This window comes from Panulirus ornatus, chromosome 33 (assembly GCF_036320965.1).
Source record: "Panulirus ornatus isolate Po-2019 chromosome 33, ASM3632096v1, whole genome shotgun sequence".
Lineage (NCBI taxonomy): Eukaryota > Metazoa > Arthropoda > Malacostraca > Decapoda > Palinuridae > Panulirus > Panulirus ornatus.
The window spans coordinates 9493124-9507423 of NC_092256.1; the positions used below are offsets into that span (position 1 = coordinate 9493124).

The following is a 14300-nucleotide window of genomic DNA, read 5'->3' on the forward strand; positions in this document are numbered from 1 at the left end:
ATATATATATATATATATATATATGAAGTCTGTTGGGGATGAGAGAGCTTGGGAAGTGAGTCAGTTGTTGTTCGCTGATGATACAGCGCTGGTGGCTGATTCATGTGAGAAACTGCAGAAGCTGGTGACTGAGTTTGGTAAAGTGTGTGGAAGAAGAAAGTTAAGAGTAAATGTGAATAAGAGCAAGGTTATTAGGTACAGTAGGGTTGAGGGTCAAGTCAATTGGGAGGTGAGTTTGAATGGAGAAAAACTGGAGGAAGTGAAGTGTTTTAGATATCTGGGAGTGGATCTGGCAGCGGATGGAACCATGGAAGCGGAAGTGGATCATAGGGTGGGGGAGGGGGCGAAAATTCTGGGGGCCTTGAAGAATGTGTGGAAGTCGAGAACATTATCTCGGAAAGCAAAAATGGGTATGTTTGAAGGAATAGTGGTTCCAACAATGTTGTATGGTTGCGAGGCATGGGCTATGGATAGAGTTGTGCGCAGGAGGATGGATGTGCTGGAAATGAGATGTTTGAGGACAATGTGTGGTGTGAGGTGGTTTGATCGAGTGAGTAACGTAAGGGTAAGAGAGATGTGTGGAAATAAAAAGAGCGTGGTTGAGAGAGCAGAAGAGGGCGTTTTGAAGTGGTTTGGGCACATAGAGAGAATGAGTGAGGAAAGATTGACCAAGAGGATATATGTGTCGGAGGTGGAGGGAACGAGGAGAAGAGGGAGACCAAATTGGAGGTGGAAAGATGGAGTGAAAAAGATTTTGTGTGATCGGGGCCTGAACATGCAGGAGGGTGAAAGGAGGGCAAGGAATAGAGTGAATTGGAGCGATGTGGTATACCGGGGTTGACGTGCTGTCAGTGGATTGAATCAAGGCATGTGAAGCGTCTGGGGTAAACCATGGAAAGCTGTGTAGGTATGTATATTTGCGTGTGTGGACGTATGTATATACATGTGTATGGGGGGGGCCATTTCTTTCGTCTGTTTCCTTGCGCTACCTCGCAAACGCGGGAGACAGCGACAAAGTATAATAAAAAAAAATATAAAATATATATATATATATATATATATATATATATATATATATATATATATATATATATATATATATATATATGCTCTAGGACCTGTTCAAAGGCTTCTGCCGCCCAGTACTGTTCTTCCAGGAGCACGGAAGTAACGGACTCTTTTCGAGTGAGTTCTTTGACGAGGCCGTCTCCCTCATGACATGGATATGCCAAGGGTGACTCTCCTCTCGAGCGGTAACTTCATGCAAGCGGAGTCCGGTAATGCACATACACACACACACACACACACACACACACACACACACACACACACACACACATATATATATATATATATATATATATATATATATATATATATATATATATATATATATATATATATATATTGCATAATATACTCACAGTTTTACATCATGTTCTTACACTTGACAGCTCGAGTATGTGTTGAGCGGATGTAGTCTTTCTTCGTCTGTTTCCTGGTGCTAACTCGCTGACACAAGGAGCGGCGATAGGGTGTAGGGGGAGAAGAAAGAAATGTATGTTTGATTTATCTATTATTTCATGCTATTTTCTGTGGGGCAGGATGGCGTTGGGAATGGATGACGACGAACAAGTATGAATATATATATGTATATATATATATATATATATATATATATATATATATATATATATATATATATATATATATATATATATCTTTCTTTCTTTTCTTTCAAACTATTCGCCATTTCCCGCGTTTGCGAGGTAGCGTTAAGAACAGAGGACTGGGCCTTTTTTGGGATATCCTCACCTGGCCCCCTCTGTTCCTTCTTTTGGAAAATTAAAAAAAAAACGAGAGGGGAGGATTTCCAGCCTCCCGCTCCCTCCCCTTTTAGTCGCCTTCTACGACACGCAGGGAATATATATATATATATATATATATATATATATATATATATATATATATATATATATATATATATATATATATTTGTATTATACTTTGTCGCTGTCTCCAGTGTTAGCGAGGTATGGCAAGGAAACAGACGAAAGAATGGCCCAACCCACCCACATACACATATATATACATACATGTCCACACACGCACATATATATGTACCTATACATTTTATAGTATACATATATATACATACACAGACATATACATATATACACATATACATAATTCATACTTGCTGCCTTTATTCATTCCGTCGCCACCCCCGCACGCTTGTGAGATATCGCTAGGTAAAGACAACAAAGGCCACATTCGTTCACACTCAGTTTCTAGCAGTCATGTGTAATGCACCGAAACCACAGCTCCCTTTCCACATCCAGGCTCCACAAAACTTTCCATGGTTTACCTCAGACGCTTCACATGCCCCACTTACTCTCACACGTGCTCTAGTCCATTATAAAAGCACGCAGAAGTATTCATGAGTACCATATACACGATATAGTCAAAACTTCCCAGACTGATTTCTTAGGTACTTAGCTTCCTTTACTAATCTATAAAGAATATAAATGCGTGATAAACCGCTTTTATAAAAACTTTTCTCTTATGTAAGTGCAAAGTCTAAGTAAAGCGGTAAAGTGGGTCTGTTGTGCCCATTATGTATATATTTTAAAAAGTAAACTGGTAAACGATGATTTTTGTAGTTCGGCCAGGTAGAAATCCTAGTAAGAACATTATGGGTATTTTATTCTCATGTTCTATTGATTACTCATGAATTTCATATTTTGACAGCATTTTTACCTTTTCTGTTTATATTCTTGTATAACTTTAATTCCCTTAGCATTTTCCCCTTCCGATACATGAGAGTTTCATGCTCATGATTATTATATTCCCGCCCAACTTAGTGACTAGAGACCACTGGGTCATTGAGGAGTGAGTTGGCAGCGAGTGCAGGGCCAACAAGTTATCGACCATGAATGGCGGCAGAGTCCGTTTAACATATGCGTGGCTGACATTTCTCAAATACCACATTCCTCGCCCAGTTGATTCAATCGCTTTTGACTCGACTTCAAAGCAGAACCGTCACAAGATGAAAGCGATCCACCAACTGTATTTGATTTCGATGAATAAAGTTATACTGTTTACAGACACCACGTCCGATTTGGGGGATAAGAAGCAAATTATACAGACTGAATCAGTGTAAGACTTTATCACTGTTAAAATACAGTGAAGAAAAGAGACAAAAACACTAAGATGCGTAATGCAGAGTTCAGTAAATATATAAACAATTGAGAATTAAATTTTTTTATATACTGTAAATTTAATGATATGGCCGTGATGAAATTTTACGACAGACGATACGATTAGAAAAAAAGATGTGAAGGATATTGGAACAGCGTTGATCAGCGATCATATTTAGATTTATTCTGCAAATAACAGCGAATTTATCGTCCATTCGTACTTTTCCTGTGGGCAAAAGGAACAAGGAACTGGGCCACATTGATTAAATCATATAGTAGACAACATTGTGAAAGCTGTTTTTACTGCAAGCAAAGTTAGGAGACTTTCAATACCCGGGGTAAAATATACGGGATAAAATGCTTAAACACAGACGAATGGATGGAATAGCGATAGAATTGTCTCTGGAATCACTGCTTTTCCAAAAGACAAGTCGATATTGTTACTGGTAGTGGTAGTGGTGTTAATGGAGAAAGAGAGAATCATTTAGACAATACCTCTTGAAGACATTAAAAAGTTGATAGGAATGAGAATGGCAAAATCAGTTTTAGGTGCTGGGTGTCCAGTTGTTGATTCTAACTTCAGTTTTACAGCTGGTGTCACCGCTGGCTCGACTTAGAGACCCACTGTTGATATTCTTTGAGAAATTGATTTCATTAGTGAGAGTGTCACTGTAAGGTCGACATGTCTGACTCCCAACTTGAGTTTAGGTGTATGCTAGGCAGACGCTTTTGTGAGAAGGAGGAAACAGCTGGGCGGTGCAGCTACCATTCCACATAATAAACCTCGTAAAAACTATACACTTGGAGTTCACCCTGAGTTTCTGTAGAGGAATATTGTTCCTTTGGAGAAGAATGATTGGTTGGGTTATGTGTATGAATTAGATTACGTCTCTAATCATGGTGATTCCCGTAAGAATACTGACATGTTCTGTTTCGGAAGACTAAATTCTTTCTTCATAGATATGATACCTTCAACTGGGACGACTAACTTCTTTTTTCATTGATGTTACCTTCAACAGGCTTTTTTTTAAGCCCTCGAAATCTAGCTAAGTTTTTCAGGCGCTGCAACTCTCCTATTGTAAGCCTTTTTCCGTATCCACAAATTAGCCTAGTTACATCATCTTAGACTGGTGCATCGTAGCCCACCTGTTAGGGCGCGTCCCTACGTGCCCTGGAACATTGGCTGGCAACATTGGTGGCAACATGTTCGAATGCATGATGGCAGCAGAGTTCGGGACCATTGTTGGCTAACATGTTAGGATGAAGTAGACGATTTATTGATAACAGAGATGAGGCATGGAGTGTGTCTACACGAAGCAGGTGAGTGTGTGTCCAGCATAATGTCGGCTTCAGGTGAGGACAGCCAAACTGGCCGCCGTAGGAGCGGTGGTAAATGCAGACCACGACATCTTGTATACGTCCTCAGCTCCATCACATGATTTCCGTTCCTTCATCTTCTTCGACTTCCCTGTGCTACTGGGCCGTCAGGGTCCTCACCTTCCTTTCCACCTCGACACGCTCTTGTCTTCATTGCAGCTGTAAATGTCCTCCAGGCGTCTTTATCTTGTTTTTATAATCACTGATCAAGACATCACAGACTAGGAATGTGAGCTGTATATGTCTATGCGGAGTAGCGTTTGCTCCCGCGTCCACCCCCTTGTCGCTTCTTTATTCAATACTGTGTCGTCTGTGTGTCTGCTCAGTCGGCTTCCCGTTTGCCAGCACTTTGCAAGCCTCGTCCACACCACTGCTACTTAACATGCAAGCAGCCACTGTTACCAACCTGTCCAAGACACTACAGTTGTTTAATTAACTTGTTTGTGAATGTCTAGTTAACTTGTTACCTGCACATGTTCGAGGGCACTTGTGGACGCGCCTTACATATTCATTATGTGGTCCATGCTTCCTGGTAATTCCATCTATGGTACGAAGACGACTGGTGAAGATTTTGATGTTTTTTGCACCGTTGATATGCGGTAGGCTATCACAAGACCTGCTACATGGTCGAGTAAAAGTGAGTTGAGTGTATCATTATTAGCTAGAGGTGTCGTCAAAATAGCTAAGCATATGATGTCTGGTGTTCTTTGGTATAGAGACAAGGACACCGATTAAGACATTAAACAAGGTGGGCGGAGTACGAACTTCAGGCCCATTGATTTCACTTTGACGTCCTTGAAATAAAACCGTTGACCCTCTGTTGGTCAGGTTGTTAGAGGTCAGTGCAGGAAATACATTTACAATGTGGTCAATTTACACATGACTGTGTCGATCACCAGTGTCAAAAGCAGCTATGAGATCATGAAAGGTATTGTAATTATCTTCAGTGTAGAGAGTTAAGTTGGTGATTAATGTGTGCAATAATTTCATATAATTTCCACTTCCCAGTTAGTTTGATGTGTATGAAAATCACTTGCCAAGTTACATGTTTGATATCTACTCTAGAATCTATATGTATTATATGCACTCTCTGTGAATAATAGCCACTCCCTTACTTGGTACTATACATTATAATAAGTGCTTACATAATCATATGTACGGGGAGATTGTTTATGCTTGTATGACAAGAAACGTTTTAGCTATTTGTCTTTATCAACAGGGAAGTCCAAGTTATGATAATGACTGGGGAGTGTATATCCGGAGAAGTGCAAATTAAATGTTACTTAGGCTGTGGCAGGCGTTTGGGCAGTGACTACCGCAAGTGTCAGTTCCCAGTAGTTCCTTCTTATTTTGTGATGAACATATGTTGGGGAACTTGTCTAGGTCTCCAAGGAAAAGGTTAGGTGAACATATATAGAACTCCCAGAGGAAGGTGTAACGATAAGGTATTCAACAGAAAATCGAGTATCTGTTGTGATGATTCGAATATATACAGCACAGTAGCTAGAGCTCCATTTTCTTCGAGAGATCAATGGAATTTTGTTTTAGAATATATTTCATCTCCGTTACCTTTTCTGTGCATGCGTGTGTCCTCAGTTCTGTAATTCTTAAGGCAAATGACAAATCGCTTGAGCAGTGTACACAGGTCGAAGGAAATGTTTCACCGACCCGTAGACACAGTTCCAACGACACTTTATTATTCACCACTTTTTCGAAATGTCAAGAACACATTCCGGTCCAGATGATTCACCCGGATATTCTTGCATCTTCCTCGTGTTTTATCATGGTGTCTCTCCATAGGGGTACAAACGCCTTACCAGTGAATACGATAAGAACGTAACAATATAAACCTTCAAACTTTACCAGTCACTTGTGTTGTTCCTGTCCCCTCACATCCAATAGTGTTAAGTTCCCATAGCGGAACTTTCGCTGGCGGGAGTTGCATTATAGAAGATGCTGGTTCCCTGGAGCTACTAACAGCACCAGACCGGAGTTCGGCCTCGGTCATTACCTCCTCTCAGCTCAAACTGAACGTAATTTCTCCTAAGTCAACCTAACTCATGTCTCACCTTCCTTGTTCTATTCAATTTACCTGAGACGTAACACACAGCAGGGTTGGTTATGGCCAGTGTAATTGCATAGGTTAACTTGCCTATCTTATATTCTACTGAAGTGAGAAACAGACGGGCGAATAGGCGCCATGTCTGAGGGGGATTTAATATTATTGATTCTTTGGCAGTGTCTGGCAACGGGCGGGAGGAGGAGGGCGGGAGCAGCCGGGGGGACGCGACGGTGGACGGAGGCGTCTTGCAAGTGGGAAACACACGCTCTGGTCTGGAACAGTCGCAAACAACAGCGGTTGAGGGTGAAAACACAGGTGATAATTGGGAAGAGGAAGAAGGTGATGAAGAAAAGGTAAAGCCCAAGGAGACTGAGAAGTCGGTGTTGACACCAGACGCTTCTAGATTGACTTCTTGCGCCACATACGGTTCGTCCGCCACTACCCACCCTCCCCCGGCTTCCGTTGTCGCCAGAAAACTAAAGGCAGGCGGCCCGCGGCCGTCTAGTGCCCAGCGGGTCAAGCACGGAGGTCACAAGTCAGTCTTCAAGCCCACTCAGAGGCGCAGCACCTCACAGGATAGCACTACTCCCGCTGGGGCTTCTGCTCTCTTCACACGAATCCCCGGCGAGCCATACCGAGCGTCGGTTGCCACCAAGACCATCGGCGGGAGATTCATTCCTGGCAAGGCAGGGAGGCCGTCTTCGGCGAGGCTCGGCGCTCGGGCGCCACCCCAACACAGGCAGCAGCCACCACCCACCCCAGCCCGACACACATCACAACTCTCCTTTAAAGGTTGACATTCCCAATTCTGACTACAGTAGAATTTCCACTTCAGTATTGTTTATGGATGATACCAAGTAGAGACTACTGTCATAAATATTGTCATATAAATATTGACTCATAAATATTGACATAAATATTGTCATATAAATTGAATGTGTTTTGATTACTGTCGAGTCAAAATAGCTTTAGATATTTACTGTTGTGCCAGGGTCGTCCCCGGGTCCAGGAGAGGTGGTCGTGCGGCCACACGCCATCACCAGGTCGTCACAGCTGCCCAGGGTCAGTAGCAGGAGGCAACACCTCCATTTGGGCTGTTCACATCCATAGGAACTTTATGAACAATTTATTCAATTAGTGAACTGCTAAATACTCTCGTTAGTCAAGAATAAACGTTTTTCAAGTTAATTGCCATGAAGTTGTTGCCTCATAATTAATGCTCTTAAATCCAGATCCTGTATAAACAAGAGATACATATTTATAAATAAGGTTTCCTTTATTCAGTACACGAGATTAAAAAGAATATGTATGGTTCATTGTTGGTGATAATCCACAAGAAGTGTGATGATCATCATCAGATGAACTTGAACGGTAAGGAAACCATTTAGTGTGGATAGACTCCCTGGTGAGGGGAGTGTTGAGTCTGAGGTGTTGTCTTCCAGGAGTGTGGGACCTGGCCAGGCACCGTCCGCCATGCTGCTACCGCTCACCCCGCGCCACCTCACCGACCTCGAATCACTTGGGCATCTACACCGCCTCGTCATCACGGGTCACGGTCAGTTCCTGGCACACTTTTACCTCGGTCATTCTTCTATGCTAAGATCCACTCTGACTTGTACATCACAGTCACATTACTCAACAGTAAACTTGGTTACCTGCCAGTGTTTAAAGTCTGCACTTTGTCGTAGCTTTTTCTGCCTGATGTTTACCTGAATGTTTTCATGACTGGGTGTACAGATATATCCCAGTAGACGTTGTAGATGCTGAGGAGCAAGATGTAGCACATGCACACGACCCCCTCCCCTGACTAAGTCGGAGATACTGTAGATGTGTATATTTTACGTGTGATGCACCTGCAGGACAGCTGAGTAGGTGTGTGGAAGGTGGCAAGGTTGAGTGAGTGGGGGTTGCTAGACTAAAAGGTCCTGGCCGAGGGCGGTGTGGGCGTCTGACTGCTGCTGCGGGTGGGTTGTATACCTTACCTGTTGCTCACATAGTTGCTCAACTTACCGGGCGCACCACAGTGACGGTGTTATTGGATGCACCCTGGGTATTGGCGTTACCGGTACAGCCTAGTGTTGGTGATAGCAGATGTATCCAAGTGGCGGTGCTGTAGCCTAGTTTTTTGAATATATTTTTGCACCGTACGCGTCCCGTGCCGACCACACTATGGTAATCACCTCACTGAAGCATTACCGTCTCTCGCTTGTGTAAAATTCCACTTACTTCACATTAGAACGTAATTAGCGTCACGATCCACTCACTGATGCTCCTGTGTAGTTACGTTCCGCACACACCGTACTTAACTACAGAGAAGAATAATTTTAAAGAGCATGCCTCAGATATTCAAATTATATACTTAAAACTACGTGCATTTAAACTGTACTGAGGTCATCTTTTTTTTTCATATCACCGGAGCTATTTCATTGTACGAGTTTTGAATCGATTTCAAGCGGACTTGCATCTGTTGGTGTTGACACGTTGGCCAAACTCGCCCATAACAGCTCCCCGCGGCAGCCAGCAGTCCCCCTCCCGTCGGTGGAGGACCCACACAGCTGACAGCGTCGCCCTCCCGTTCATTGGGTTGAATGTTCGCAGGAGGAGCTCAGATTCCACAGCTTCCCTTGCCTCCTCCCTGAGCGATGGCGCCTCAGACGCTCATGACGCGAGCCTGGAGCCGGCGGGCACGGAGAGCGACGATGGAAACCGCTCGGCCAACTCGGCGGCGGAATGCGATCGGCAAGAGGAGGAGGTGGGGCGGCAGCTGACCATCATCACTGGGGAGACCCCGCTGAAGCGGCTGTCGTCGTCCTGCAGGTACTGTACCAGTGTAGCCTAGCCAACCTGCTGCAGACTCACTGCTACCATTTGTACTTTCTTTGAATATCTCATGACAGTATACCATACATGGCAATGTTTGATCTTATACACTTTTCACGTAGCGTGATTTACGTCGAATATTTTTTTTTTTTTCCCCAAAAGAAGGAACAGAGAATTGGGCCAGGTGAGGGTATTCCCTCAAAGGCCCAGTCCTCTGTTCTTAACGCTACCTCGCTAATGCGGGAAATGGCGAATAGTTTGAAAGAAAAAGAAAATATATATATATATATATCTTATCCCTGGGGATAGGGGAGAAAGAATACTTCCCACGTATTCCTGCGTGTCGTAGAAGGCGACTAAAAGGGAAGGGAGCGGGGGGCTGGAAATCCTCCCCTCTCGTTTTTCTTTTTTTTTTTTCTTCCAAAAGAAGGAACAGAGAAGGGGGTCAGGTGAGGATATTCCCTCAAAGGCCCAGTCCTCTGTTCTTAACGCTACCTCGCTATCGCGGGAAATGGCGAATAGTATGAAAGAAAAGAAAAGAATATATATATATATATATATATATATATATATATATATATATATATATATATATATATATATATATATATACTGTTCATGGATCTTGATTAGAACTTACCTAATTATGTTTCAACGTATCTTACATCTCTCGTTACAGCTGACAATAATTTGCAAAACAACACTGCACTATGTCCCTCCCCCAACATGTTATACATGAAAGCAGGTCTTGCACCTTATAAACTTAGATTGTATCTTTTTTCCCCACTTCCCTACTTCGATGGCGGTTTTCTAATGAATTAGTCAAGGCTTGGCCTTGTGGATGGTCTCTGTTCCTGACTGAAGTATTTGGCATAAACAATTCTCATCCAAAATATGTGTTGCCTTAGCCTATCCTTCCCCACCATGGGTCACCACATATGGTGTCCTGGGTTGTGATGCGTTAGGCTGGAGCCTCGGCTGCCCATAGTGAGTGTGGTGGCTGCTGGGGGGACCTGGACTCCACGTAGCGACACCACAACACTCACGCCCGCCTCCACGCCTCGCCGTCCGCGTCGCCGCACGCCCACCCCAGCGCGGAAGCCCTCGAGGCCCAGGACGCCTACTCGACGTCGCCTGCCCTCCCACAGGAGGGTGTCCAGCGCCAGGCCGGCCACCACCAGCTCGCCACCCACAGCGACGCTGCCCCACACCGGCAGTCTGGACGAGATACGTAAGTACCAACCCGCTTGGTGGACCACCGTTGTCGTAGTCTGAAGTAGATGGTGATTGTCTCACTTGCACGTCCTGCTTGACGAGAGGAGTTTGTTCTCGTCTGACGTGAGGACATGCGTATGATTCAAGAACATTATATAGACTATACTCACGTAATTCAAGTTATATACTAGGTTTTTAGGTAATCAATTTTTCTCGTTAGTTTTTCTCTACTAGGTATTTAGGTAATCAATTTTTCTCGTTAGTTTTTCTCTACTAGGTATTTAGGTAATCAATTTTTCTCGTTAGTTTTTCTATACTAGGTTTTTAGGTAATCAATTTTTCTCGTTAATTTTCTCTACCAGGTATTTAGGTAATCAGTTTTTCTCGTTGATTTTCTCTACTAGGTTTTTAGGTAATCAATTTTTCTTGTTAATTTTCTCTACTAGATTTTTAGGTAATCAATTTTTCTTGTTAGTTTTTCTCTACTAGATTTTTAGGTAATCAATTTTTCTCGTTAATTTTCCCCAAAGATTTTTTACTTTAGTTTGCTGTGCAGTATTTTTTGTCATCAGTAGACTGTACCAGTGAGGCATCATCCTTAATGTTGGCAGTTGGCCCCCAGCTTAAAAACTCTCGCTCTGTACACTGGCTGGGGTCGATAGCGTCGCTGGCCCAAAGGTGGCAGATCCTCTGTTCTCCCAGTCGTTATCCGTCACGTATTTACCCAACCTGTGGCGGTATAAATCTTGCCATCGTGTTACCGTTTCTCTCCTCAGTCGGCAACTTGTTTCATGCGTCCTGAGCTCGTGTTTCCATACCAGTGATTTCTTTGTGAGCTTTTTAATATGAATCTAATGGTCACTTCTAGGTTGATGATTTAGTACAGTTTTGTTCCCTCAATGATTCACTTCGTATACTTCCCTCTTTACATCTCCCCTACTCCAGGAGAGTATTAGGAATGTAGTTTTATTAATGTGGTTTCATTTGAGATGTTTCTGATGCCTGGTATCAGTTCCGTCTCGTGTCTTCACGTTCTGTCAGGGGATGTATATATCTGTGATAAGGGGAACAAAGCTGTGCCACATGATCTGTATATTTCAGTTGGTCAAGCCGTGGATTTGCATAACACTATCATTTGTTCTCAGCCGTAACCCCAGGGTGATTAATTTGCTTCGTTTAACTTTTTGAAATGGCAGTTTGATTGATTTGCTTCGTTTAACTTTTTGAAATGGCGTTAACTGCCACCTGTTTACGTAGTCTTCTTCCACAAACACTTTGTGTTCGTTACGATACCGCTCGTCTCTTAATTCAGTGAGTTGCTCTCTACATTAAATCGACCAGTTTCTTCTGTCTTAGGATGAAACGTCCGAAAGAGCCTTTTGCACGCAGTGTCACCCCTGCTACCGCTCATGATCCTCTTTTCCTCCCCTTAAATATTCCTTTTCTTTTTCTCTCTCTTTGATTCGGTCGAAGGGTAGTAAGGTTAGATTTTTCCTTCTCTGGTTTTACATTTTCTTTAGAATGATAACGTTTTCCATGTTTATTCGTTTTGGGTCATCGGGGTTTTCATCTACTTTGCCTACACACACACACACACACACACACACACACACACACACACACATGTATCCCAGCCTGAGTCAGGTACCCATCTATCGACCATCCTCGTAGGGAGGATGAATACCTGGGTTGAGTGTAGGCCGACTGCCACGCCCAGGATTCGAACCCCATGTGGATCCGACCCCGGGCTGGCTCGTGCTCAGTTTTGGTCAGTGACGCTGACCGCTACGTAGACCACAGAGGTCGTGTGGGTGAGGTGATGTGATCCCCCTTGAAGAGCTGCGATGTTGTATCCTATCTCTCCAGCTGTCGAGGTGCCACCTTACCTCTCCCACCAGCTCGGCTATTTTCTGGTCATCAGCATCTCCGTTGCCCAACCGTACCTCAGGCAGCGCTGCGATCCCTTTCAGCTTTCGTCTCATGAGTTCAGGGACTGATATAGTGTACTAGGGAGATTAAAAAGGAGTTCGCTACGTGTCAAGGGAAGCAGGCCCCTGCCATGTTGCTCGGTGGCACTACAGTAAGTACTCTTTGAGTCGTCTGGGATGTTTGTGTTCCCTTGTGAAGTTGATGCCTCTCTCTCTCTCTCTCTCTCTCTCTCTCTCTCTCTCTCTCTCTCTCTCTCTCTCTCTCTCTCTCTCTCTCTCTCCCTGACATGAGTAACAGATGCACCTTGAGTGGCCTCACTCACCTGGTACTGATCCACTCATTTTGTCCTGGTCCAGTTTCATATTTAGTTTTACGTTGCTAACAGAATCTTCTCTTCCAGAAGGTAAACACTGGTTCTCACAGCTTCAGCACCACGTCTTCCCTTCATGGATGAACTCATCCATACACCTTTTTTCACCCACTTTCATCCAGGTTTATGATCATCATCCATGACAGTAGTTCAGAGAATTACTTCTCACTTATTTATATATATATATATATATATATATATATATATATATATATATATATATATATATATATATATATATATATATACTTTTAACTTTTCGTAAATTGAAGACGTACAGATAGCAGCTATTAATGTCCATACACACAGCAGCTATTAATGTATTAATGTCCATAAACACAGCAGTTGTTAATGTCCTTACACACAGCAGCTGTTGATGTGCAGCATGTAGCAGCTATTATTGTCCCTGCATTAAGCCTCTGTTCATAGCCATTCGTAAAGCATCCATTCATATTGACACTTTTTCTTTTATGACTTCCAAATGTGTATATTACGTTGGTTACATCATAGGACCGATGTTACTGGTCAATAATGTCCTTGCAAATAATTGTGCTTTGCCGTTTTTATGACACGTATTTACATGTAGCTACCTTGTTGTGCTTTCATATGACCTTTCCGTTTATAGACCTTCACGCAGTCATGTTTTATGAGGATACATCAGTGCATGAAGAGGACCTACATATTTCATTCTTTTTTTCCCCCCTTCCACCACAACCTGCTATGCTTTCCCTCATACCTCTTACTGTACAAGACTAGTGTACCAGCTGGTTGACCCTTCGCCCATATTAACCTTGCACCTGTTGGTGTGTGTGTGTAGCGAGGGTGAGGAGCGAGCGCCACACATCCCCCGGGGTGAGGGCCGGGTCCTCCAGCGTGGAACAGTCTAGACCCCAGAGCGCCGTCTCCTCCGTCGTCTCGCTCTGCCCAACCTACAGGCTCTCCCGTCCGTCTTCAGGCATACCCAGGTGGGCACATCACCTCCTCCTTGTATTCAGGTCACGTGAATGACACTGGTGTTGCTCCTCGACCGATGGAACGACTTGAATGGTGGTTCTTGTCATTTTTGTGCAATTCTGTCATGACATACTGGCCCAGTGGTATTATGTGTATTATTTTGAATGGTTTTCATCATGAATTTGTTATCCTTCATAAGTATGAAAGGAGACACAACAGTAAGGTTATGATATGGTCACTCTTTTGGTAAATATTATATACACTTAATCTATTTTGAAATATTGAATAACTAAGCATGTATATTTTATGAAAGGGAAATCGCGCAGGTAATTTTCTGTAATAATAAATTCCTATAATGATATTATATTTCCTA

General features: G+C 43.2%; 1 protein-coding gene across 5 annotated transcripts in view; it reads left to right on the top strand.

Moving 5' to 3' along the window:
- The window catches only part of LOC139759432 (uncharacterized), a 296435-nt gene that overhangs the window by 266934 nt on the left and 15201 nt on the right, over positions 1-14300 (top strand). For all 5 annotated transcript variants that reach the window (XM_071681538.1, XM_071681542.1, XM_071681539.1 and 2 more), the window contains 6 exons: positions 6817-7431; positions 7631-7701; positions 8082-8194; positions 9238-9456; positions 10425-10690; positions 13791-13938. In XM_071681538.1, coding sequence (XP_071537639.1) covers positions 6817-7431; positions 7631-7701; positions 8082-8194; positions 9238-9456; positions 10425-10690; positions 13791-13938 — 1432 coding nt within the window. The remainder of the gene's footprint in view (positions 1-6816; positions 7432-7630; positions 7702-8081; positions 8195-9237; positions 9457-10424; positions 10691-13790; positions 13939-14300) is intronic.